The following is a 27,148-nucleotide window of genomic DNA, read 5'->3' as shown; positions in this document are numbered from 1 at the left end:
CTCTCTTCTTCTCTTCTTTGATTTGTTGGGTTGGTTTTTTTTTTTGGTTTTGGTTTTTTTTTTGTTTTTTTTTTGTTTTTTTTTTTGTTTCCCAGTAGAAATGATGGTGCAAATAAGAGCAAACACCGGTTCATTGAAGAAGAGTTGTGTGTGTTCTTGGCTGTTTGCTACTCAGCGTGGCCAGACTCCTTAGAAGCTGCAGCTGGTACAAGACAGGTTTTTCTCTGCTTCTCAGCCACTTCTGCTCTTAGATTTCAATTTCTCTTGTTTTGTTTGTGGTTTTAATTATTTGCTTTCACTTGCTGTACTGTGTTGTGTTTTTTCAGTGCAAACTGACCCCAACAGCCTCTCTGTGTTGCTGGAGTGTTTTGCTCATGAAGACCCTGACCTTGCCCTGCATTGGAGCCATGTCCCACGAGGGCCACGCAAGATTTGACTGAAGGCAGCAACTTTCCCACCACAATGAGAAAAGGTTGTTATTTTCTTCTCTTTTGTTAGTCTTCCCCTTTTTTTGTGGCTGTCTGGTTTTCCTGGGACTGAGAGGCCCCACAGCACATCAGTGGGCAGATCTGTATCCACCGAGATCTCACTTGGCTCCCACAGCCCAAGGTGAAAGCCACGTGGCAGCCAGGCGAGCTCCCAGCAAAGTGAGCCTGGCTCCAGCAGGAGCTGCAGGGAATTTGGGCATTTCTGCTTTGTCAGGAGGTTTCTGGCCGTGAGCGCGTGCCCGGGGGAGCGCGGCTGAGCCGCCGGCCTTGGGGAAGGCAGGCAGCAGGCCGGCTCGCTCTGTAATTGGGGGCAGCAACCAGCTGCCTTTGATGTCTGAGCCGGGCTGAGAAAACCTGATGGCAGACTTCAAAGTCTGTTGCACCAGCTCCCCTGATTATCTGTAGGCTTCTGGCGCGTCCCCCAAGACTGCCAGATTATCCCGGCTAATGCTGTGCTCTTCCCTCTGTCTCTCCAACCCTGCCTGGCGCCAGCCTCCTGCTTTCAAAGGTGCAGCTTCCATCCCTCCCTGTCCTCCTGCCTCTCCACATCACTGTGGGCAGACAGCAGTGGCATTTCTGGGTGGGAGACAGAGCTCCAGAGACCTGTCAATCTAATTAGTTTTGAGGCAGAGGCAGCGTTTTTGGAGAGCTTGCCTACAGCCTGTACCTGGCCGTATTCCCCCACCCCATTTGGTCACAAGAGCAGCCTGAAATGTGGGGAGCTCTCTGCAGCTGCTCTTTGCAAGGCACAGAGGTGTTTACAACCACACAGGCTGAAAACCCCTCCTGTGCAAAGCTGGACTTGCCTGCAACATGGTTTGAGGTCTGATTTCCTTTGGATGGTGGTGTTTGTTGTGACTTTTCAGTGGATGGCTGCAGGCGCAGGAAACCACAGCTTCCCTAACCCCAGGCGCCCAAATGGGGTGAGGGATCATACAGCCAGACTGGGATCTGGGTTACAGCCTTTCCCCTGTGCTTGCCTAACCACTTCTGGGTCTCAACAGACTCCTCCCCCTAAAAATAAACACTGATTACTGAGTCACCTCCTTCACCCTCAACAGCTTCCTCCACAGCCTTTCTGCCCTGATGTGGGGCTGAGCCTGCCTTATTTCCATCTCTCCCCAGGCTCACTGCAGTGTGTAAGGTGAATGTCAGCACTTGTCTAGCCAAGAGGTTTCCGAGTCACTGCGGATGTTGCTGATGGCTGCTCTGCTCTTTTAGCAGAGCCTCCACCTTGCTTGGTAACTTTCCATGGTAGCTTGGTAACCTTCCATGCTGTGCTTTTGGTGGCGTTTTTCTGTAAAGCTTGGACCCAAAATGGCTGAGCAACATCCAGTGAGGGCACCTTCGAAGGGATCCAGGGAGAGGCAGGAGAATGAAGGCATGCAATTGAAGATGGTCATCACCAGTGTGAAAGACAAAGCCAGTGGTCTGGGCAACCCAATTTCCAACTTTATGCTCTGGTACATAGCTGTACCCTGCTGAAGTGCACTGAGAGGTGGCCCTGCTGTGGTGCTGGCAGTAGCCAGGCTGTCCCAGGAGCCAGAGGCCAAGAGTGTTTAATCCCTATGGGACTGTGCAGCACTTCAGTTCACCAGGTGGGGCCCTGGGCACATGCAGCACCTGGCTCAGAGGAGAAAAGTCCTCTGCTCTGTGTAGGCACAGGCAGGGACCCTCTGCTATCCAAGGATCATATTTCCTGTCTGGTGTCATGCCTGGGAAAATAGGGCAAGGGAATCTTTCTCCCCATGGATTTGGACTCCCTGATGTGGCTTCTAATGGCAGTGCTGTCTTTGTAAAGAATTCTCTGATCCCCTCCTTTCACCCTGCCCTGCTGTATGTCTGGTTGCTCTGATTTCCCAGAGAGGAAGAGAGTGAGTTTTAGACTGTGCAGCCCCAGGAAGAAGGAACTGTTGGTTTTGTCCACAGAGCATCATTATTGCCAGGGATACAGTTTGGCCAGGCAGTCCTATTCTCCCCAGTTTCTCTACTGCAAATGTGAACTGCGACTCATGCATCATTAGAGCTGCAAGCTTGGAGTTAAACTGTCCCCAAGCGTGTGTTTATCTGCACACTGGCTGTCGGAAGCTCACTGAGGTTGAACTCCAAGTTTCCTTTCCATTTACTCTGTCACTGTAGCAGAGATGCTTTTGATGCTTTTCCCTCCTCCAAAGTGGTAAGTGGGTTGGCTTACTGTCAACAGGATGATCCCCCAGGGCAGTGCTGGCAGTAGGTTGCTCTTGGAAAGCAAACCTCTCCATCCCTTTCCTTCTGAAATGGGGAGGTTTAATCCTGCAGCACGGAATGTAAGCCTACCACAGAGTTATGGCTCTGTCCTGCTGCCACAGGGCACAGACCCTCCTCAGGGTACAGGTGGGATCCTGCAGGGACCTCTGCCTGCTGACACAGCCTGTCCCCTGCTCTGGATATGGTTTTCTGAGGAGCTGGTGAGGAGCTGGCTGATGGAGGGTTGAGCCTTGCAGCAAGAGGCCTCTGCCTCCACCTCCCAGCCTGTCATATGAGTTGGTTTTATAAATGGGGAAAGGAGGGACCTGGTGTTTGTTTTGGGTTGTTACATGAATCTCATTCCTTCTGGAAGCCCCCTGGGATCTAGCAAGAGGAGCTGTTTTATGGTTGGATTTTGCTTGTGAATCCCTGAGCTAATTAAGTCATTCAGTCAATCCCTCTGGCAGCAGCAGGAGCAGCATGGCTCAGGGATAAATGCTTTGTGCCACCTGGGGAAAAAAAGCCCAACAACCCCAAAACAAAGAAAACAACCCCACCCCCAAAAATCCCCAAAACCAAAAAACCCTCACCAAACAAAAACCACCAAACAAATAATTTCAGCAGTGCCTCTGAGCCCATCTCTAGTGTTTTGGCTACATGCCTCAGAGACTGGGTTTTCCCTGCCCAGGATGTGGCCCTGGATGACCCACCATGTCCCAGGACTCCCCTGGCACCTGCCAGCAGGAGCCAGCAGCATGTCCCAGGCAATGCAGCCACAGCACCTGTCTCTGGGAATGTGCCAGAGCCCCTGGGACTGCACTGGAGCCTCCTGACCTCAGCCCTCCAGTGCAGCTCCCCATGGTCCCATTGCTGCTGCCAGAAGTGTTGGGCCAGGATCTCCCACATCCATGGGATCTGCATACAGGATAGAGTTCCTGGCCAATTCCTGGCTCTGTGGTGGTCCTTCAAGAACCAACGAGCTGGCTGGACTGGCTGCTATGATCCTCCTGACCATGTGGTGGATGGACTGGTGGGAAGGACGCCCCACTGGGGACACTGGAGTGGGGAGAGCTTGATCAGCCATCTGCAAGGAACACTGTGCCACTCTAGCCCCTACCTAAGGCATCATGCTGCTGGCTGCAGCCATGGGAAATAAATAGCTGGAGGAGCCTTCATCCATCCCTAGAAATCTGCTTCCATCCCTCCCTGGAATCCAGCCCCTTGTCCCCTCCTCACTGTCAGCAGGGAGCAAGCTACTCCATGCAATAAAAGGGAAGGAGTGAGACAGAGGTTTAGCCCATGAGCTGCTGTTGGACAGCAAAGCCACAGCCAGTGGTGCCCACAGGTGGGCATCTGGCATGGATGCAGTGGCAGAAGGGGCTTTGGGCATTGTCACACTTGCCCAGGTGGCCTGGGGACAGGGTGCAGGCTGTCACCTCCCAGAGGGTGTTGCTTTGCTGATGCACCCCGTTCCGTGACTTCTCCCTGCCTTTCTGAGCAGAGGAAACCACCACTGAGAGACAGTTTCCTCCCAGCCTCTCTCTAAATAGCGGCGTGGCTGCCGCCATCGCCCATGAGAACCCACCAGCGCCCCTCTGGGAGAGGATCCAAGCAGAGAGGATTCCCATGGGGCTGGCACAGTGCCTGGCAGCTGCCTTCCTCTTCCTCCTCCTCTTCCTGGGTGAGTGCCCTGCCCAGTGGCTGGAGCTTTCTGGGAAGTGTTGTGGGGAAAGCAGGGCCTGGGGGGCTCAGCCAGTGCTGCTCTGGCTCCGTTGCCATGGGAAGAGGTGCATCAGCACGTGCTCCTTTTGCTTTGTGTTTTCACTCCAAAATGAGAGCCCAAACCCTAAGAGGGTTTCAGTGAGGGGACATGCACGTCCCTGTTGAGTGGCTGATTGCAGTGTGCGGAGGGTGTTACCTCACTCCCTCTTCCAGGAAATTTCTGAAGGTTTCCTAGGCAGCCCTGTCACCAGCTCTCTTCCCTGGCCACCACAGTTGTTTTTTTGACTCAGGACCCATGTCTTGTGGGCATTCTGCTTGGTGTGCATGCTGAGCTCCAGAGTGAATGTCACTGCTGGGTGCTATATGGAAGGGGAGGGTCTGTGGGTGGCAATCCCCAGACCCTCTGCAAGCAGAAATGGAGGGAGCTCTTGATGCTTCCTTGTGCCCCCTGCCTTCAGAGGAGAGTTCTTTCTGACCCCCTCTCCTGTGCTCTCCTCCATTTCTGCCTATGGAGCATCTCTGCAGCATCCAGCCTGCTGCTGACCTCCACTGTCCCGTGTGCCTCAGCTTCTGTGTTGCATCTCCTCCTCTGACAGTGACCAGCTCTGCACCCCTGCTCCCTGTCCCCCATGCTCCCTGTCCCCCACACTTTGTGCAGGACCCGAGAGCTTGGCCCTCTTCATTTTAACGCACCACAAGCTTCCTCCAGTGCTCTCAGCCTGATTGCTGCTTCCCCTGCAGTGCTGCCTGAGACAGGCTCTTCAGGCAAGAACAGGCTTGGCAGCCCTCTGGCCATGATGCTCTGGCCTCTGTTGTGTGACCCCCCTAGTGTAAGAGAGAGAAGAGACAGGAAACAAGTGTGACAGGAGACAAATTTCAGGGCTCTGTTGTAACAGGGCTTGTTCCTGTAACTGCCCCCCTGCAAACACCGTGTGTGCTGACAGGTCTGACCAGTGCCCAGCGGCAAGTGACAGTGCAGGAGGGCCCCCTGTACCGCACGGAGGGCTCCCACGTCACCCTGTGGTGCAAGGTGAGCGGCTACCAGGGCCCGGCGGAGCAGAACTTCCAGTGGTCCATCTACCTGCCCTCGGCCCCCGAGCGGGAGGTGCAGATCGTCAGCACCGTGGACCCCTCGTTCCCCTACGCCATCTACACACAGCGCGTGCGCGGCCGCGGCATCTTCGTGGAGCGGCTGCAGGGGGACGCCGTGCTGCTGCACATCACCGAGCTGCAGGAGCGCGACGCCGGCCAGTACGAGTGCCACACGCCCAACACCGACGAGAGGTACTTGGGCAGCTACAGCGCCAAGACCAACCTCACAGGTGGGCCCAGAGTGAGAGCCCTGCTCCCGCTGGGACAGGTCACTGCTGTCCCCACAGGGACATCTCATCTGTCAGAGGGACACTGGGGAAAGGGGTGATGAGTGGGGCTGAGGTAGCTATGTCAAGATATCCATCACCTTGCGTGTTCTCTGGTTTGAGGAACGTTTGAAGGAGCTGGGGCTGTTTAGCCTGGAGAAGAGGAGGCTTAGAGGTGACCTTATTGCTCTCTACAACTTCCTGAAGGGAGGTTGTAGACAGGTCAGTTCTCGGGGCTTTAGCTGGTCAGAGTGACCCTGAGATGCATTAGAAAGTCTCTTTTCCCAGCCCAGCGGTTGAAGAAGGAGTCAGAACTCTTCAGTTCTCGGTCTCAAGGTTGTTTTTTGTTTCTTATCTATAAAATTCTTTCTCCTGGCCTGCCAAGATCTGCTCAGAGACAGAGGCACTCTGCCTGCCCCCGGGGCGGTGTTATCTTTTTATACTAAAAACAACATGTACAATATTTACAATTACTTTCCAATACCTATCCCCTATGTTAGACAGTGAGCTTCTACTCTAAACCAATCTAAAAGTGCCAACATCACAGCAGAACATGGAGGCCAAGAAGAAGGAGAAAGGCTGGACACGCCCAGATCCCTCCATCTTGCCCCCTGAACCCCCATTCTAAAAACCCCAAAAAAATCTATTTTTCCACCCTGTGACAAACTAATTATTATTCTACTTATACTTTCTTGGCTTGTAGATCTTCATATAAGGTTGGTAATTTGCTCCATGAGTCATAATCAAAGACACAGGCGTCTTGGGCTCTGTACCAGGGTGTCTGAGCCCCCTGGCAGGGATCCTGGCAATCCAGGACAGCCAGAGGGATGTCCTGAATTCTGACAGTCGGTCTATCCCACCGGGCAGCAACTGAGAGAACCAGAGGACACAGTCTCAAGCTGCGTCAGGGAAGGTATAGGTTGGGTATTAGGAAAAAATTTTCACTGAAAGAATAATAAAGTACCGGAATGCTCTCCCCAGGGAGGTGGTAGAATCACCATCTCTGGATGTGTTTAAAAAAAGACTGGATATGGCTCTTGGTGCTATAGTCTAGTTGAGGTGTTAGGGCATAGGTTGGACTCAATGATCTTAGAGGTCTCTTCCGACCTCATTATTCTGTGATTCTGTGGTTATTGCCTCCCAGCCAGAGCAAGGGGAGGAAAAGGAAGCCTCTGCTCTCCCATGGCCTGACTTCAGCTCCTGACACAGACACAGCGTCTTGCAGCTGAGTGCTTGGGAAGGCAGGAGTTCCCAGGCTCTGTGGGTATGGGAATTGACCCAAGTAGGATACTCACAGGTGGAGGGAAGTAGCAGCTCCTGCAGAGCACTGGGGAGGGAAGGCAATGGGGTGGAGATACAGAGGGAAAGGCCCAGCTGTGAGCCCACTGAGTCTACACGGTGGTATGGTGCTTCCACTTGGTGTTCAGCCCTGTTTTCTCCTTCATCTTGGTGTTGCACCAGTCTGCATTTGGGACAATGAGGGGATGGGTTCTAATCTCCTTGGGGTTGCCTAATGAAGAGGGCACTGTAAAGAGATTGACTGTTTCTTTCTTGTTTGCTGAGGTTTTAGTCCCTTCACACCTCAACACAAGGTGATGGAAGCCTTGTCAGTCAGCTACAGATTCTTCTCCTGTGCTGTCACATCCCTTAGGCCCTGGTTGCAGATTCTTGGGAGTTGTCCTATGCAGGGACAGGAGCTGGACTCAGTGATTCTCATGGGTTCCTTTCAGCTCAGGATATTCTGTGATTCTGTGTTTCTCCCCATGCTCAGTGATTCCAGACACACTCTCGGCTTCCATGGCACCCCAGGCCCTCAGTCACATGGAAGGGGATGTGGTGGAGCTGACCTGTGAGGTGTCCAAGGCCACTGCCCAGCACACCCATCTCTCAGTTGGCTGGTACCTTCTTCAGGGAGCAGGAGAGCAGCCTGCCAAGGAGATCCTCACCCTCTCCAAGGACTTCATCCTGAAGCCAGGGCCCTCTTATGAGCAGAGGTTTCTGGAGGGGAATGTGCAGCTGAACAAGGTTGGGAACACCACGTACAAGCTCATCATCAGGGGAGTGAAGCCATCTGACCAGGGGCAGCTGTACTGTGAGGCAGCTGAGTGGATTGAGGATCCTGACAAGACATGGAAGGACATCTCCCGCAACCAAACTCAGAGGACTTGGCTGGCAGTTTTGAGCCGGGGTAAGACCTTTTACAAACTAACTCACCTGTTGGCTCCAGCTCCCCTGTGCATTCCAGGCTCTACAGCAGCAGATTTCAGTGCCCCTTCACCTGCCCGTGCCGCAGCCCAGGGACACACTGGTGGGTCTGGCTGGGCACTGAGGGGGTGGGCTGGGCTGAGCTCAGGGCCATGGCAGCCCTGACTCAGGAGCTGCTGGTGTTTTGGCTCCTCATGCAGCCGAATCCCCGATGCCAGCAGCAAGGCCACAGCCTCACAGACCCGTGTGAGGTGTTAGCAGAGGGCACAGCGTGTGCCCACAGCAGCCTGGATGGATCCTTGGCAGTCCTAACTCCAGAGTGTGGAAAACAGGGTTGTTACACTGCCTCGAGGCTCTTGTGGCCTTAAAAAAGTCAGCTGCTTGTCACTGTGCCTCAGCAGAGGCATGGAGGGACCCAGGGATGGGCTGTGTGTGCTGCACAGCTCTTGTTGGGGGTGGCTTGTCTGTCCCTGCTGCCACAGCCTCTGCTGGCTGTGCTCCCTCACCCTGCTCTTCCCCCAGATGTGTGTGAGTAGCCATGCCCAGGGGAAGGGAGAATCTCTCTCTCTCTCTCTCTCACCAGTAAGCTTTAGCTCAAAGCTGCCAAGACAAGGCTGTGGCTAGTTGGTGCCCTTTAACACAGGGTGCAGTAAAATGGGAGCAAGTCTCCCACTGAAGCCCTGCCTGTGGAGGTGGTGTACCCTGTCCCCACTGCTCACGGTGGGTGGAGGAGGCCTCAGAGCAGAGCTGGGGCAGTGAGGGGAACTGATGTCCTGTGGGAGGGCAGTGAGTCAGATCAGGAAACCAAAGAACAGACGGGTGAGAACTCAGCACTCTGAATGTGCCTCAGGGGAGCAAGGTATCAGGAGGAGGGGGAGGGAAGTGTGCTCTCTTGTCACTTTGTCTCCTGAAACCTGAGTGGGTAAGCTTTATTCCCCTCATTGTGCACTGTTTGCAGCAAAGGTTTCCAAGCCTGCTGCTGCCTGGGGAGCAATGGCAGTCAGTGCACTTCTGTGCATCCTCTTGTTGAGGAGGGCTTGTCATGACTGGTAGTGTGTGGATTCAGGCATGAGTGCCATGGGATTATTTAGAAACCCTGTCAGAGTTTGATATTTGTCCTGTGGTAAGTGTTAAAGGGTGGTGAGAGGACCTCATGGTGGCAGAGTTGGTGCTCCTGGTATTGCCATGGTGGGACAGCAGTGGGTGTGCAAGCCCTCCATCAAATTTGCAGGGCTGCTTTCCTCCTCCAGCACCCAGTGGGGGAACCCAGGGCTGAGCACCCCATCACTCTGAGAGCCATCAGCCACTCTGACCATGGCTAGCTGCTCCAGGGGCTTCTATAAACTCTGCAGCAAATGTTTAGGAATGCCAAACATATCTGCAGCAGCTGGGATTCCTGTTCCCAAACTGTTTATGAACCAGTGTTTAAATTCACAGGGTGCTGTGCTTTAGGTAAATTATTTGAGCCCTTCCAGTTGTGGTTTGGGAGCTGCTCTGTTTTCCTTCCAAACTACAGCACATAACCTTTCCCGTGTTTTGAGACTCATGGGGCACCACAGTGACCCAGGGACACAGTGGTGTGAGCCAGGGAACGGGGGCTCAGTCCTTCCTCCAGGTTTTTGGCCAAGCCAGTGCTTTGTGGGGTCATGGTTTTGGGGTATTCAGTGGGTCTCCTGCTTGCAGCCACTGTCCAGCCAGGTTGGTGCCAGGAGTGCCTGGGGAGGAAGGTGAATGCCCAGTGAGGAAGGTGAATGCTACCATAGGACCCAGAGATGGGGTCCCTACCTCAGACACAGCTGACTGACTGCCCAAGAAGGTCTGCCAAGGGGAAGATGACTTCAGGTTCCCCCTGTCACTGCCTTCTTGGCTCAGCACCTACTGCTAATTGGTATGGGGAGCAGGATCCGCCTTCTCTTTTTTCCTTCCTGCCTCCCCATGATGTGATAAGTCTTGAAATTTCTGCTTTCTGTAGGAACTTAAGTCCTCTCCAGCTTGGAGAGCATCTCTTGCCCACAATCCACAGTAGCCACTGGGGGTTTCAGCATGCAGGAAGAGCCACAGTAGATTCGGACAAGCCACTTGAAAGCCAGCCCTTCATATACCTTTTTCTATCACAAGCAGCATAGTTAAAACCACCACTGTGATAAAAGCCCTTTGTGCCCCTTTCTGGCTTACAGGATAGGTGTTCCATGAGGTAAAACAGCTCCAGGAGGTGAGGCAGAGCAGCACCTGCAAAAGCTGATGCCTCTGAGTTAGGGCAGCCCTCAGTTTGGATGTCTGAGCTGAGCAGCGGGAGGCTGTGGCCAAAGGCTGTCCCAGTGAGTGCTCTGTTGGGTTTATCTGCTCTTAAGGGGGGAGCTCAGCTCCCCAGGGCTCTGGCTCTTCCTCCACCTGCAACTGCTGCTTAGTGCCCAGAGCTGGCAACCCTCTCCCCAGGGTCCAAGTTTTCCATCCTGATCACTTTTCTTATGAAAAAAACCCCCACATTTTAACAGAGAATTCCCTCCTGCTGCCCTCTGCAAGGCCACTGGCGCTGCCAGGCAGGAGGGAAGCATGGGCAGGGCCACCCACCACCCTCCTTGTTTTTTGGTTGCCCACAGGCACAGACCTCTCCGTGGACCTCACTGCCGCTGAACCCTCCCTTTCTGAAGGGGACAGCTTGCAGCTCAGTTGTGTGGTGGAAGCCCCAAAGAGCAGCAACTTCAAAGTGGTCTGGCTCCTCAACAACAAGGAAGTGGCCAGGGTTGACCCCCACGGGGTGTTGACCTGGGAGGAAGAATACCAGGAGAGAGCCAGGCTGGGGCAGCTCCGAGCATTCAAGCCAAGCAACACAGTTTATGTCCTCACCATCTCTGAGGTGGGGCTGGAGGACAAGGGTACCTACCAGTGCTCTGTGTCAGAAATGAAGACTCCTGGGGACTTGCAGAGCATCCAGACTGTTGTGTCATCAGGCATCCAAGTCGACGTGAAGCCAGTAGGTTAGTAAAGCCTAACAGCTGCTCTGCTGGGTGAAGTCTGCAGGATCCTTGACTGGGAAATGCTTTAGGTCTGGCCTCATCTTGACAAGGGCAGCAAGAGTGTAAATATGCCATAGTTTTTGATAGATAATGGGAAAAGCATTTGCTTTAGCACATATTAGCATGACAGACACATTAGCTGTCAACAAAGTGTAAACCTTTAGTCCAATCTCTTCACAGTAAGTTCTGGGGCAAATGGGTAGAATTCTGAGGAGTCTGGGTCCTCTTGTACTGAAAACTGTGAGCAACATCTGCTGCTACTCCTGAAAATCACAGGAAAACCCAGCAGAACTGGCATGTCTGGGGAGGGGGGATCATTGCCATTTCCATCAGGGTACTCTCACTGTTTTGGATGGATGATTTGTGAGAAACCACTCTAAGGAAAGTGTGTAGGAGGCTCTTGGTTTCCTTGTCATAGCTAGATAATGGTTATTCTGATGTAGCAGGAGCTGCCTGCTGGGACTCTGTTTCTTAACTCATTCTTTATGTATCTGTGTCCCAAGACATAAAACAGAAAGAAAAAAAAAAAAAAAACAAAAAAAAACAAAAAAAAGAAAAACAAACAAAACAAAAACAAAACCAAAAAACTGCAACCACAATGCTTTCTCCAAATTTATATGAAAAGGCTGGTTGAAAATTTCAGGCAATTCTCCAATATCAGTGAAGGGGTATTGGGGACAGCTAAAGGTGATACAGAGACTCTATCATCAGAAGGCATGCAAAACCACTTTTTTATTAGAAATCTACAGTTCTTATAGAAACAATGGTGGACTTAAGACCTGATTGGCCTTTAGGAATCTTCTCTCACCCTATTGGTGAACTATGAATAGCACATTCTGGAGAACCATATCTATAAACAATGGTTACAGAAAGAGAGATAATAATTGTTTGAATTATTTCCTCTAAGTTTCTCACAGCTTCTACACAGCCTCCCAGGATTTTCCTGGGAGAAGCAAGTCTCTCTCTGTTCAGAGGATATGTAATTACTACACCCCAACTCCTCTTCTTTTCCAAAATCAAGATCTGGTCTTCCATGTAACGCTAGAGTATCTCTGGCTTTTCCTAAGGAGCACAGCATCCCAACGCGGTCACTGTCATTTGCAGAGATCCACCTGCGCCTGTCTGTGTCCACCAGCACCCCACGGGTGACAGCAGGAGACGCCCTGGTCCTGCACTGTGAGGTGCAGGGAGCCACCGGCCCCGTGTCCCTGCGCTGGTGGCACCTGCCACCGCAGCAGCCGGGGCACAGGGAGCTGGTGGCCGCCATGGAGCAGGATGGTGCCCTGAACCTGGGCAGCGCCTACCGGCATGGAGGGGCTCGGGGGAGCCTCAGGCTGCAGAAAGAGAGCTCTGGCACCTTCACCCTGGTGATCCCCAGCACGCTGGATGAGGATGATGGCGGGCAGTACCGGTGTGAAGCCACGCAGTGGTCCCGAGGCCGGAACTGGACAGGCAAGGGGGAGGCAGCGGTGATGGTCAGCTCCATAGGTGAGTTTGGCTGTCCCTGTTTCTGGGTGGGAGAAGTGGGTGGATCTCAGGTTCTCTGCTGGTCAGAGTGACTCTGAGTCAACTAAGGAGTCAGGATTCTTCTATTCTCATTCTCAAGGCTGTTTATTATTTCTTATCTCTAACATTCTTTCTCCGACCCACCAAGGTTTGTCTGGCAGGTTGGGTTAAGGCACACTGGCTGCCCTCAGAGGTGGTGTTATCTTCTTATACTAAAAACTACGTGTGCGTTATTTACAATAACTTCCCAATACCTATCACCTATGTTAGACAGTGAGTTTCTACCTTAAACCAATCCAAAAGTGCCACCATCACCCAGAACATGGAGGCTAAAAAGAAGAAGGAAGGAGGACAGGGTACGTCCAAATTCCTCCATCTTGGGACCTCGAGCCCCATTCTAAAACCCAAAAAAATCTATTTTTCACCCTGTGACAAACTATTATCCTACTTAAACTCTCTTTGGTAATTGTTTTTCCATGGGTCAAAATCAAAGGCACAGGGGTCTTGGGCTCTGTGACAAGGTCTCTGAGCCCCCGGGCAGGGGCTCGAGTCCTCCAGGGTAGTCAGAGGAATTTCCTGGGTTCCAACAGGTGGACACATCAGTGGAACATGGGCCTGCTTGCTCTGAGCTCTGCTGCTGAAGGGTGACCTAGGGCTGACCACTTGGCCCTGCAGTACTTCAATTTCCCCATTTCTACCAAGATGCCAGAGTCCTCCATGGTGTGTTTTGGGAGAGACCAGCAGGAGACAATGGCTAAAATGCTTAGAGACCTGAGGGGCAGTATCTTGCCCAGCAGGCATGTCTCCTCAAGCTGGAATACAAAATATCTGTTCTAGCAGCATAATTACTTGCAGTAATTAAGTTCCACAAAGCTACTTGCTGAATTGTCTGGTGGCATTTATCAGAGATACCCCCTGGTGCTGGCCTCTGATTGCTTCTCCTGCCCTCTGAGTGCAGAGCTGCTCATCTCCATGGTGTGCAGTGACCATGGCCTTCCTTCTTGGGAAGGGAAGGGTGGCAGTGGGGTGGCACAGGGCAGGACTTGGGTCCCCATGCCAAGGGCAGGATTTGTGTCCCCAAGCCAAGGGCTCTCTCCTCCCGAGCAGGTCTGGGTCTGCAGGCCACACTGAGAAGCCGAATTGCTACGGTCAGTTACGGGCAGAGTTTTGAGCTCTTCTGCCAGGTGGGTGCCAGCTACGCCCTGGAGGAGGTGCCGGTGTCTGTGCGGTGGCGTTTCCAGCCCAACCCGCCCACGAGTCCCTTAGAGGAGCTGGTCCAGGTCCTTCCCAATGGCACCGTGCTCTGGGGGGCAGCACAGCCACGCTTCCAGGGGAAAGCCCAGCTGGCGAAGACTGACAGCTCCTTCAGGCTGCACATCCACAGCGCCTTGCCTGCCAACGAGGGGACGTACCAGTGCGAGGTGGAGGTCTGGAGGAGGAACGTCCTGCCCCTGGGGCGGCCGGCAGCCAGCACCAGCTCCAATGCCGTGGGAATAAAAGTGGTGCTGCCAGGTAAGCAGACCCTTCAGCAGAGGTCTCTCCTGCAACTTTAAATCCAATAAATGTCACCAGGGGCAACCAGGGCCCCTGATGTCTGGGGCGACCCCAGGGCCGCAGGAGATGGTGCTGCCTGTTCTGGTGCTTCCTCGGCACCTGACAAAACCTTGGAGGCAAATTTGGTGTGGGCAAGTGGCAGTATCTCTTTGTTTGCAGATTACACCAAGCAAATAGGGATCAGCCTTGCCACTAGGATTTTGAGCCTGGTTTCTGGGAAGAAGCAGAGCCCCCCGAGAAGCCCAGCTGAATGTTTGGGGTGCAAGGTACACCCCCATAGTGTGGGTTTCTGGGAGGCAGTGGAGAGAGACCAGCCCCTGAAGCTGATGCTGGGGTATGCCTGTGTTCGCTGACCAGAATATTGAAGGCATGCTGAGAGAGCACCAGGCCTCTCGGCCGGGCTGGGAGCCAGCACTGAGCCTCAGGGTGCCGGGACTCCGTGGGGAGGCATCTCCTGCCAGGCACAGCTGGGCTGCACAGCCAGGGCCCTGCCCAGGCTTCCCTTTTATGGCCACCCCTGCAGGCCGGGGCTGCGCTGCCATCCCTCCTGCCAGCATCCCGCTGGGAGCCTCATCCTCTTATGGAAGAGAGATGTTGCAAGCAGACAGACCCCAGCCCCCAAGGCAGCACCACGGAGCCAGCGTGCCCTGCTCACAGCTGGGGCTGCTGCAGGAACTGCAGGGTTTGTCCTGGCCAAAGCCTCTGAGTGAGCCTCTGCAGGCAGGTGTGAGAACATGGGCTGGTTTGGTTTTTTGCCCTCGTGTCTGTTCTGCCAGCAAAGGAGAGCTCTTGCTCTTTTTTTTTTTTTTTCCTTGCATTAAGTGCTCCTTCCTCCAAAATCCTTGGATTTTTGGAATCACAGCCCAGTGAACTGAAATTATGCATTTTTCGTGTATTTTAACTGATGGGTTTACTGTGGCATAGGCTAATACATTCCCTACCCTGTCTGGGCTCTTTTCTCTGGTGCTCTCTCCTGTTCCACTGTTACTGATTCCTCACCCCTGTGGAGCTGACTGCTGGGATGCTCTGGAGCTACAACCAGCTGGGGCAGGGTGGCACTGAGGCAAAGGGGTGACAATAATCAGCGTCTTTGGGCACACATCTCTAGTGTAAATGGCAATGAGCAGGTGTAATTGCAGAGCATCTACACAGAGGAGATGGCAGCAGCATGAGACTACAACATTTGGCTCCAAATGTGTTGCAGCTGCTGCTGGAGACTGTGACTCCATAAAGAATGGTGGGAACTGGGAGAGGGTGATGCACAGTGGGAGGTTCCTGCTGCCTCTAGTGCCACCTCTCTTGGAAAGGCAGCACGAGCCAGTGGAGGATATTTGGGAAGGCTGGGAAGTCTGGGGAGGAAGCTGGCTCAGGCAGCAATAGGGTTGAGGGGAAGCGGCAGAAAATGAAGCTGCAAATCATGAAAATCACCAGCCTGCTTCTCCTCATATAAAACCTTATAGCTGGAGCCTGCAGAGATACTGGAGTGCTTGACTTTTTGCTTCAGCACTTTGTTTACTACTTGATGTCAGTTGGTGCTTTAGGAGTTTACATGTTGCTGTGGTCCAGAGACCATCTTCAGCCAGGAAGGACATCCATGAAAGATTATAGCAGACAGGGAAGGAGGACAGATCTTTTCAATTTTCAGTATCTAAGGTGGGATCTCATAATCAGTGCTCCATGATCCTCTCAGTGCAGCTGAGTGGGCTTTTTCGTTTTTCTCCAGTGGAGCTGGAGTGGGCATTTTCACCTCGTGTCCCCCAGGCCAGCAGCCCACGTGGGCTGTGTTCCTCTGCCTGCTCCATTGCTCCTGGGCTAGGAGCAAGCCAAGAGTCAGCAGGCAAGGTTCACAGGGAGATGGGTGCTGAGGTGCTCAGCTTGGTTAATTAAATTGAAAATGAAAGGGAGAACAGCATCATGGCTTTTATGTGAGAAAGGAAGAGGCAGGCAGTTCCTCTGCCCTTTTGGTAAATGATCTTTAGCAGCAGAGAGAGAGGAGACCTGGAGTTAAAACAAAGGGGCTTTGCAGCAAACGCTCTGCTTCCTCTTGAGGCGATCTCTGAAAGTGTAACAGCAATTTTCCTCCACAAAATCAAGCACTCAAGGCTTGGTTCCTGTGCCTCCTCTCTGAGATCTCGTAGCTTTTCCTTCTCTGGAGCATTCTCTGCCCATGAGTGGGTGCCAGGCTAGGCCATACTCAAGCAAGACCCTGCCTGCCCCTTTGTTCCCTGGCACTTCACTGACTGGCTGAGGGGTATCCTTGGTGCTGAGCAGATGAAGTTCAGAATTAAGTGTCTTATTTTTTCCAGTGCGGTCAGTTCACCTGTCACAGAAACACAGGATGGTGGAGATTGGCAGGGACTTTTGGAGGTGACCTGGTCCATCTCCCTGTGCAAGCAGGGCCCCCTAGAGCAGGCTGCCCAGAACCCTCTCTAGATGGCTTTGGGGTATCTTCAGCATCCCCCTCTGAACATTTGTGCTTCCAGAGAGCCAGCTCTGGGATAAGTGTGCTTTTAAATACTCAAGTGTAAGACATCAACTGGCATCTATTTCCCAGGTGTGCTCAAGTCAGTGTGGTTTTCGTGGTGGATCTGATAAATTTGCGCAGTGTCCTAATTAGGGTGACTGCTGTCCCCTCTCTTCTGCTTTTTGCCCACGCCTGTTTCTTCAGAGCAGCAAATGCACACTGTGAAATGCAGGACAGCACTGTGATCCCTTGGGAACATCCACCTCCCATTCATCCCAGTGAGTGTTGCTGTGGAAATCCTCATCACTGAATTGAGACAATAAGCAGATACTGGGACTTGTGCAAGTGCCTCTCTGGAGGAGACTGCCAACCTTTTGGTGAAAATGTGTTTGTCTGTAGAGAGAAGGAAGAGTAATGGGGTGCAAAGAGAAAAGAATAAGCAGGGAGGTTTTGTTGGCAGATTTCACAGAAGCAGAGGCTCTACAGGGATGTAAAGAGATACCAGTTGGGATATTTTGCTTTGACCAGTCTCAAGAGAGGTAGTCAAGGGCTCTGAAGTGGATTGCTTGAGTTTTGAGAAGAAATACTTGAAGGAAGGGGAAATGTGAAAGCTTTTTCCTGCAGTGTCCTCCTTCCCCCTCAGCCCCTGTGGGAGAAGCCACAGCTCCCTCCTGTCCCAAAGCCCTCTCCACCACCTGCTGCAATCACATCCCTTGGGACTGGGAGGGAGAGTGCCCTGCTGAGCCTGTGAACAAGGGCAGGGGTCTGAGACATTCTGAGGGACCATCTCAGTGTGAACTCTGCTGCCTGTCCCCAGACCAGCGCCCAGGGGCTGAGCCTTAAGGTTGCTCAGTTGTCCCCAGCCTCTGTGGCAGAGGGTGTCCTGCTGCTCAGCTCATAGGCAAGGAAAGTGCTAAGAATGGAAACTCAGCCTACAGTCCCTTAAAACCCTGATGGTGTCTCCTGGTGAGTAATTTCTCCCTACCCAAGGGTGGATACCTGTGTGTATTCCTTCCCCTGACTGCTGAGCATGGAGGGGAAATGCAGGTGGCTGGAGAACCTTTAAAGATATGGATTTGCAGCATTTTCATTGCTGGAGGAGAGGTTCCAGCAACAGGTGATGTGCTGTGGGAAGAGGTTCCCTCAGAGCAGCACAGACACATCAGGATCAGGATTTCCCTCTGCCCAAGGCAGCACCATCCCTCTGCTCTCCTCAAGTGCACAGCACTGAACAATCACTGGGTGTGATCACAGGGGTGTGCAGGACTCTGTTGTGTGGTTTTGGGTTAATAACCACAGCAAACACCTGACATGGCAACTGTTAGTGAAACCCACAGAGGCTCTGTAGTCACTCTGTGATAAAAGACACTTGTTCACAGTCTCCAAAGCTGTGGGCTGCTTTTGTCACATATGTGTGAGCCTGCTGATGGGAGCAGTGGTAGACAGACACATTGGCTTCAGACAGAGGCTTTGCCTCCCAGCTCCAACACAATGGCTGCCTCCATCCCCCATTCCTGCTCCGTGGTCTCCAAGGCACCTCCTCTGCTGCTCTCCTGCCCACTAACACCCAGCTGTGATTCCCTGCTATTGTGTGTACACACAAGGGTGTGTGGATTTGCTCTTTCCCTCCTCCCTCCACCCTCTGCTCCAGCATCCCCTAATGAGCCTTTGTCCTCTGTGTGCCCTCTTCCTTACTCCTCTTCCAGCGTGTTTCTCTCAGCTTTATTCCCCTCCTTGTCAGTATCCTGTACTGGCAGCTGCATCTGGCATGACTGTTTTGTTTCTCCATTTTAGGGAGCAAGCTTCAGGTTGATACGAAAGACAGCTCTGTGGAGATTGCCAGCGGTAACGCAGCCATTCAGTGCAGGATTGTGTTTGCCCAGGAAAATTCACAGTTTGCTGTTACCTGGTACCTCCTGCCTCCTCTGGCAGACACAAAACCCCTGCAAATCCTCAGGGCCAACTACACCAGCGTACTGGAGTACGGGTCTGAATTCAGCTCTCCTGCACTAAAGTCACGATTCCTGAGCCAGAGGGTGTCCAGCAGCCTATTCCAGCTGCAGATTCTCTCTGCAAACGTGGGGGACGAGGGCAGCTACTACTGTGTGGTGGAGGAATGGCTCTGGCTGGTGGATGGCTGGTACAAGCTCGGAGAGAGAACATCGGGAAGGACCACGCTGAAGTTCAAACTCTCAGGTGAGCAGGTGTTATCCCTTGTGTAGTGCTGCTGGAGGAGGTTGGGTCAACTTATGACAGGCCCCTGCCAGGCCTCTCCTAAGCTGGCAGGGCTTAGGAAAAGCAGCAGCTCTTGTGTTGGATCAGAGGCTTAGGGATGCAGGAGTTGTCAGTGCCTCTCAAAGGGAAATAGGGAATTAGGAAGATTTACCACATCCTCCCAAGCCAACCGAGCTGCTATTTTTATTACTGGCAGATGTAGTGGAATGCTTCATAACAAAGTGAATTTTGGCCTTTCTCTTTTCCCTCCAACACCTGGTGCACTTGGGTGGTTGTGCAATGCTGTGAATAGAGAAGCTGCCCTTACCTGGTGCTGCTGAGCATTCTGAAGGAAAACCCCAGGTTTTCCTTACCCTGCAGCACATTGCTGCTAAGGAACAAGACTGGAGGTTCAGCTGCTCTCACCTTAATCACTGCCCCTCTGGGGTGCATGGTGGATCTCTCTGGCTCAGTTCTTCCCTCAATCAGCCTCTCTCCAGCCCTAAATAAAGTGGATCAGAGAATACCAGCTTCCTAAATAGCTTTTGGTCCAAAAGATGCCTTTATCACTTATTTGGAGGGGGTAGGAAGTACTACTGCACAGGGGGCAGAGATGATGGGCAAGGTGGGGGACACAACACCCCAGGGAGAATGAGTCACAGCAGCAAGGGGCCTGTGGGAGGCCATTCCAATCCCTCACACTTTGCTCCAGAAGGTTCCTGTCAGCCTGTGGGTGCAGGCAGAAGTGTTTTTACAGCTGTACAACACCGCAACATCTCTTTCTGCTCTCCCTCTTCCCCCACAGAGCTCAAGCTGCAGATGGAGAAAACCAACGGCAGCATCTCCGCGCGGGAGGGCGAGGAGGCCACGCTGCCCTGCCGGCTGCAGAGCGCCCTCCCGCCCCGCTCACAGCTCTCAGCCACCTGGTTCCAGGCGAAGGGCAGCGGCCGTGACAGTGCCCTGCTGTCCCTGCAGCGCGATGGCACCGTGCAGTACCCCGAGGGGCGCCTGGCAGCGAGGCTGTTCCTGCGCCGCGCCTCCGCCCGCGACTTCAGCCTGACGCTGAGCGGCGTGGAGAGGGGAGATGCTGGGGCATATTACTGCCAGCTGCAGGAATGGCAGCAGCAGGGCGAGGGGAAGGACTGGGCTCTGCAGGCCTTGGCACGCTCAGGGCACACCCAGCTCATCACCATCCCGCCAGGTAACGCTGCTGGGTGCCAGGGGCTGATCACCTCCTCTCCCCAGAGCCGTGCTGCGGCCAGGACCTAAGTGTTTTGGGGGGAAAATTCTTGGTGTGACTTCTCTGGGAAGTCTGTCTAGACTGAGGTCTCTCTAAACTTCACTTTGGGGTGAGTGGGGGCACCTGCTGGGTGCAAAGGTGGTGTCACAGACATGTTTTATGAAAAATCCTTTCCTTAGGATTTTTTTCTCCTGAGAAGCTGAGAGGCCTCAGGAACAAAATGTAAACATTGATTATCTGCTGCTGTGGAATGCAACAGGTGGAACTGTGATTGGTCTCATGTGATTGTTTCTAATTAATGGCCAATCACAGCCCAGCTGTCTCGGTCAGTCACAAGCCTTTGTTATCATTCCTTTTCTATTCTTAGCTAGCCTTCTGATGAAATCCTTTCTTCTATTTTTTTAGTATAGTTTTAATATAAGATATATATCACAAGGTAGGACTGGATTCTGCATGCAGAAGTTTAAGTAAATAAAAGCACAGGTTTCAGTCAGGTGCACGCAGGGTTTTTAGGAAGGTAATAGGCAGGAGTTGTTGCTGCTTTGGGAAAATAGGAGGCTCAGATCACCCACATGGAGGAAAAAATCTAAACTGTGAAATCAATCATGAGGCACCCAGCTGAGAGGATCTTGCTCTTGTGCTTGCCTTCAGCTCTGGAGCTGCCATGCCTGAAGCCAGCCTGGGTGCCTACACGAGTTCTGGCTTCTGCAGCAATTCCCAGAACTGAGCAGCATGGAGAGAGTGACCCTGCAGAGCCCTTCCCTCTGCCTGCTGCTCCCACAGCCAGAAACAGGCCTGCTCTCATGACTTTGCACCTACAGCAGAGCTAATCTGGATTTAATTGCACAGAGAGGGACTGACAGCACTTCATCCCCCCTGCTGTCGTGTTGCTGCTGGTATCCATCACAGCTCTCTAGCACGCAAGATTTCTCCTTCATCAGCTCCCTCTATCTCTTGTTACCCATTACTGGTGGAAAAAGCATTGCTAAAATTGCTCAGTAACTGGTAGTAAATTCTCCTCCAATTTTTGAATAAGTGTTTTTGCCAAGTGGTTTTCATGGTTTTCACAAAAGGCAAAAATCTTAGCTGGGTATTTTTTCTTTCTCTCTCTCTTTTTAATTTTTTTTTTGGGTGGCCATGTGTGTGCATGTGTGTTCCTCCAGTGATGCAGGTATCTTTGAAGTACCCAGGAGCCTTCACCTCTGCTGGGGAGCTGTTCTGCAGGAGCTGCCAGGGATGAGGATGGTGCTCACAGCTGCCTGCAGCTCGCTGGGGATGAAATACGATAGCAGATCAGCAGTAACAAGGAGGGGCAGATGTCTGGGGGGGACAGGCACCTCCTGATTTGGTGTTCTTTGCTTTCCTCTTATCCCATCTTGCTCAGTGGTGCAGCCTCTGACAGACTTCTACCTCATCCCACGGTCACTGATGTCAGGCAGGGTGTGTTGCTTTTCCTCACTGAGCCCAGTCTGGAATGAGTTAGCAGAAGAACTGGGCTGTTTCTGTTGGGATGTTTCAGATGAACAAGCCAGGGCCTTATCTGACCTCCCCAGACAAGAAATTGAGGCAAATTACCTGGTTTCTCTCTCCCTTCTCCTCAGGTAGCCTGTATGAATTCTTAAAAATTTGTAGCTGTTGAAGATTGAGGGAAAAGTGTTAAGAAAATAGCACTTAGGAGTGAGAAACTCAAACTAGCTTGGGGCCTCACTTTTTCTTTCTTTTTTCCTTCAGAATCAACTGTTTTGTCTAGGATCTGCTCATCCCCACCACTGCTGAACTTCATCTTATACTTACCACTGGTTCTGATCCTTCTGCTGGCCCTTGCTGTCTTCTGCTGGTACTGCAAATTCAGGAAAAGCAAGAAGAGCAACATCACTGGATGGATGATGGAACTGGAAGGGAATGAAGAGGCCAAGAAAACTTAGCTGGTCTGTGGAGGCAGGTGTAACTTGGAGGAGCAGAGCTGGACAGCTGGGGAGGACTGAGTACTTGCAGAGGGGCTTTTTATTGTTTTGTAGTAGCTCTTGCAATAAATCCTTAAAATTGTGTGTTTGCTTTTGGTGGAATGAGGCAGCTTTGGAATTATTAAGCAAATAGGGTTTTCATAACGAGTGTTTCTGTCTTTTAGGTTAGGTACTCAGCCATTTCCTGCTCTGTTTGTTGTGGTACATTTGGAGGCCCTTGCAATATGCATCTCCCACAGTGGATGGAAGTGGTGTTATTCCTCTGCAGGAATAAGGGGAAAAACAGCTCTTTCTGTGCTGTGACACAAAAGTACCACATTTCTACTAATTTTAGGTGTCTTGACAAAATCTATGTGGTATCCAGGCTAAAAACCAGTGGTAGAACAGGAAGTGGAATATTGGTGTCCCATTTCAGTCATCACCCTTGCCTTTGCCCACTCTTTGCTGGGGAAGCTCTTGGACACTGCTCTTTTCACATCCTGAGAGTGCCTGCGTCCAAAGAGCATCACCTCTCCAAAATTACATGTGTCTTCATCCCAAAACCTGTCACAGGAACATGAGGACTGAGCAAGGCTAGCTGGGCATGAAGAAAGTCCAGAGCAGAGGCATCACAGCCATCCACAAAAAACCAAATCCTGTTGACCTAGTAAAGGACTGGAATGGAGTCTTGGATCCCAGAAGGAAGATGTAGACATCAAACCATCTCAGACGTGAGCCTACAAAGTTCCAGTTCCTTCCTTTGCTTCTGCTGCAGGAGAAGACAGCATCCAGCCCCTGGCACCTGGGCTATCTGTGGGTCAGGAAGTTGCACATCTGGGGTCTGGTATTAGACACATCCAGGTTGTCCCATATAATAAAAAAAGCCATGTGTGTGCTTGTGGGGCAGCTCCTCTATACCCTGTTATCCAGCTTGGGCTCACCTTTTCAAGGCTGAGGAACTCTGCTACCTGAAAAATATCTGGTATTGGGAATGGTCCCAGGGAGCTGTAAGGTCAGGTATCAGGGCAACACTCTGAGCACTGTCCTCAGACCAAAGTAGCTTTATAGAAACCACAGCAGACACAGACCTGCTTCCTGCGACCACAGAGGGATTTGGAGACACCACAGCCCCTCTAGATGACCCGTTCTTTCACTTTCTTTGCAATTAGGAAAGCTGCCTGACTTTATCCTGAAGAACTGGCAGGTGCTTCAGTCCTTTGAAGATGCAGTTTTTGCACACATCTGCTCCTGTTTCCCTGTTCAGCCACCTCTGTCAGTGCTGGCTGCTTCCAGCTCGCTCAGTCTTTCCCTGCAGGATGTTTTCTGGACCCCGTGCAGCTTTTCCCTTTGCTGCCCTGACCCCAGCTGCCTCTCCCACAGCGTGAGGGCTCAGAGCTGCATGTGGGGCTCTCTGCAGAGGTTTCCCCCCTGCCTTGTGGGTTATGTCCTGTTTACACATCCCAGTAGGATGTTTGATTTCCTCTTTGCGTGTGACGGCGCGGCGCTGTTTGCGCTTGGCTCGTGACTATCAGGCTCCTGTCCTGCAGATTTGCTGTCTAGCAGGTTGTGTCTCCACTGTGTGCTCAGGCTGTTGGCTTTTCCTGTCTAACTGCAGCCCCATTTTCATGGGGGTGTTGAACAGCTTTTGGCACCAGTTTGTGGAAGATCCTGCTGTCTGTCTTAGCCCTGCCTTGGTAAAGCTTTAACTCATAGGCCGGTTTCCGTCTGTTTGACAGAGAAGCAGATGCTCCTGGGATATTAAACTCCTACAGGTTTCATGGGAAGTGGTAGGTGGATGAAGGAGAGGAGGCAGGCCACCAAGGGAAGGCTGCAGTGTGAGCTGGCCACCTGGTGCCTAGTTTGTGTTTAGGGGATATGGAAAGGAGATGTAGATGTGTAAGGGCGCAGGGAAGGAAAGAAAGAACTGCTTTTCTCTATCAACTGTTAACAATAAATCTATGCACGTAGCTTATCTGCTAATTTTGTGCTGTTTATCCAGGTTTTCATTTGGATTGTTTCCTTAGTTTGCCCAAGAATACCTTGGGAGCCTACAAACCTTGGTGAAGTCAAGAATCTATGATGCCTGCTGCTTATCCCTTCCCACAAGGTTTTCAGTCTTATTGCAAGGGAGATAGGTAGGTCTGCTTTGGTTTTGTTCAAAACAAACAAAAAAGTAGTGGGTTCGTTTTTTTCTTGCATTCTTTTTAGTACTTTTAAGTACTTTGTCCCTGTGTCTCCCTGGGGATTATAGTTAAAAAGATGGTGCTCAGTTTCCACTTCTTTTTAAATATAATTTTGCCCTATTCGTTTAACTTGGTATCTCACACCTCCTTAGATATTACCACAGCAAACTACTAATAGATGGCTTGACAGCCCATTCTTTATGTGGCCTAGGATGAACCTCATAAAACCATCTTTCTAGTCAAAAATCTGAATTATTTAGGTTGCTACTCATTACCAGAGTGCTGGGGACAGCCCCTACCCTACTGTAGCAGTCAAATGTGTGGGTCAATCTCCAAAAGAGCTCTGTGTGAGCTGTCTGAGTGACCTGAGTTTGGTGCACCCCCCAGAATTGTGCTGTCCCCCTCACTCAGCCACCTCAGGAGCCCATGATGGGTCTGTGGAGGGATCTTTTCTGCCATCTGATTTGCACACAAAAAGCTGCAACACGAGATTGTCGTGTCTGGTGGACTGAGAGAAAAAGGTGGGCAGAGAGAGGGAGGTTTCTCCATCAAGAGGGCGCTTTCTTCTTCTGTGCCATTTTTGCTCAGTTAACCAGAGCATGTAGACATCAAACCAGAGCTCAGTTAACCAGAGCTCCACAAGTAGCAGCTTCCCATTCATCCAGGTGTTAATTTAAGTTTGTAAGTGTGCCTAGGGCTTCGATGAAAGGGTCTGCAAGGAGAATGTGTGTTTTTGCAGCAGTGGGCTTTTCCCCCTATTTTTTCTTCTGGCTTTGCTGGGTCACTGCCAAACCTTTCAGCTAAATGTTTAAGATGTCTTTTTTTTTCCATGAGGGAACTTAGAATTGTAACTTATCACAGTAAAACTCCAAAACTGTCCTGTTTTTAAAGACAACAATTCTTTTTAAAGACAACAATTCTTTCAGCTGTGGTAAATGCATGAGAAGGGAGAGAGATGTGGGACAGGGGGAGGATGTTGATTTTGCTGCTGAGGCTCTTGACAATCTTCACCCACCCCCATCAACACCTTTTGTTCAAATTCAGCTTGTGATATAAATTAGAACAGCTGATAAAATATATATTTAGCTGTTACATTCCCCACCTGAAGGGGAGGAAATGGTGCAGCAGCACAGCAGTGCCTGTCCCCCACATGTGCCCTTGCCCAGGGAATGAATGTTCTGTGTGAGGGCAACATGTGGCAGGGAGATGCAGGGTCCTTTCACAGTTTTTTAAAGCAGTTTAAAAGGGTTACAGGGCAATGGAGGGCTCGGTCCATGAGGAATTAATCCACTGGGAAGTGGTTGCGTGGAGCTATAAAAACAGAAGTTTTGTGCTGTGTATGGAAGGTTTTCAGAGGGAGGTATGGAAAATGTAAGGCAAGGGGAGAGCAGCACACTGCTGCAGCTTGGATGGATGATGTAAGGGCAGGATGGATGGGACTATAACCCCTGCATTGTGTGTCCTTCCTGGAATGCTCTTATGGCACCTTGCATTTGGGCAGGGAAAAAGCCCGTGCTCAGTGATTTATCCAATGTACAATGGGACAAAGGATCATACCAGTGACTCACCTGCACTGAGGACCTTTTTTGGCAAGAGGGAGGGTGGGTGATGAGCTGGTTGCCGTGCAGGAGCGGAGGGAAGTGGTTTGCAAGCAAGGAGGTAGTTTGTGGCTGATGGCTCAGGGTTTCCTGGCCTGCCCTGCTGCTCTGGGGCAGAGGGCACAAGAGCAGCGTGCTGTCCTGGACTGCCAGGGCAAGGCTGCTGAGAAAGGTTGCCAAACTTTTGATAAATTATTCCAAACAAATGACCTGGAGTTGTCCTGGGATGCCCCCTCTCAAGCAGCATCTCTTAATTACTTCGTATTAACTCTGAGTTGGTTTGGAAATCTGACATTCAGTTTTCTTCCTGTGATAAAATATTTAAAAACTGGAAGTAAAAGAAGCAGTTTTCATTATGTGCTTTGGTCTCACTTGATGCCATTTTGCATTCCAGCTGGTTCCTGCAGCTCCTGCCTGTTTTGTGTATCCTTTGGCCTTGGTCTTTGGCAACTTAGACAAAGCAGAAGCACTCACAGAACTCTGAACCTTCCTTAGCCATTTAGAAACTGCTGCATTGGATCTTCCTGCTGCTGGATTTTTTTGGTCCTTCTCAAATCACCTGCTCCTCTCTCTTTTCTTCCAGAGGATAATATGGCATTATGTAATTATTGTTATAGTTGCAGTTGCACAGGGCAGGAAAGGAATAATTCCTTGCAGAGCAGAAGCAGCACGGCTGTGAGGCTGGAGGTGAGAAGGATGGATGAGAGGTGGTAGGGTGGAATGTGTCTCAGTTTGCTGCCACAGCAGGCAAGAGGAACCAGCTCAGTGTCCTCTTAGCCAGCTGCACTCCCCAGAAAAGATTCCGCTTGTGGTGGTGTGGGACTGACAAGATTAATGTGTGTACCTCTGCTGTACCTACTCCTTGTAGGGGTGAGAGGAACTTTCATTTCTAGGGCTGTCGACTAAGTGTGAAAATTGACCTGCTGGAGGGAGAACAGGGGTTTTATCATTATTTTAGGCATGAGGGAATTAATGGGTGAATGCTGGAAGCAGTATGGCATACCAGGAGGGGCTGTGACTCCTCCCAGCCCCCTCGTGGGATGCTAATAGGGAGGAGAGGTCCACTGTCCCATTTGAAAGAGAAGGGCCATGACCAATCGATGTTAAATGCGGCGGCAATACCTCACGCGGTGGCCGCGGGATAAAAAGGCAGAGAGGCAGCCTGAACTGTAAAGACATTTCATTTCCCTGGTAATGAAGGAGACACACTGTGGCAATGAAACCAGGGAGAGAGAGGCTGCGAGATGCTAATTTCTGCTCCTGCTGCCGCTGCTGCTTTGATCTGAAGCAAATGCCCGTTTGAAATTGCAAACGGATGCGAGTCAGATACCATCCAGCCAGTGGCTTACAGGCTTAATGGAGTGGGACGTGCGCTGCTGCCTGGTAATGTTAGGAGAGGCAGGCAATTCAGAGAGGAATTACTGAAGGGC

General features: G+C 51.6%; 1 protein-coding gene across 1 annotated transcript; it reads left to right on the top strand.

Annotated features, from left to right (window-relative positions):
* The first annotated feature begins 4,242 nt into the window (after positions 1–4,242).
* On the top strand, positions 4,243–22,042 carry CD101 (CD101 molecule). Its single transcript, XM_054654915.2, has 9 exons — positions 4,243–4,395; positions 5,381–5,758; positions 7,566–7,982; positions 10,600–10,977; positions 12,121–12,504; positions 13,630–14,034; positions 18,335–18,736; positions 19,560–19,955; positions 21,726–22,042. Exons 1-9 carry the CDS (start codon positions 4,341–4,343, stop codon positions 21,917–21,919), a joined length of 3,009 nt encoding a protein of 1,002 aa, XP_054510890.2. The 5' UTR covers positions 4,243–4,340; the 3' UTR covers positions 21,920–22,042.
* The last annotated feature ends 5,106 nt before the right edge of the window (positions 22,043–27,148 follow it).

The sequence above is a fragment of the Agelaius phoeniceus genome, chromosome 2 (assembly GCF_051311805.1).
Source record: "Agelaius phoeniceus isolate bAgePho1 chromosome 2, bAgePho1.hap1, whole genome shotgun sequence".
Taxonomy (NCBI): domain Eukaryota; kingdom Metazoa; phylum Chordata; class Aves; order Passeriformes; family Icteridae; genus Agelaius; species Agelaius phoeniceus.
This window is presented reverse-complemented; position numbering and strand designations above follow the sequence as displayed.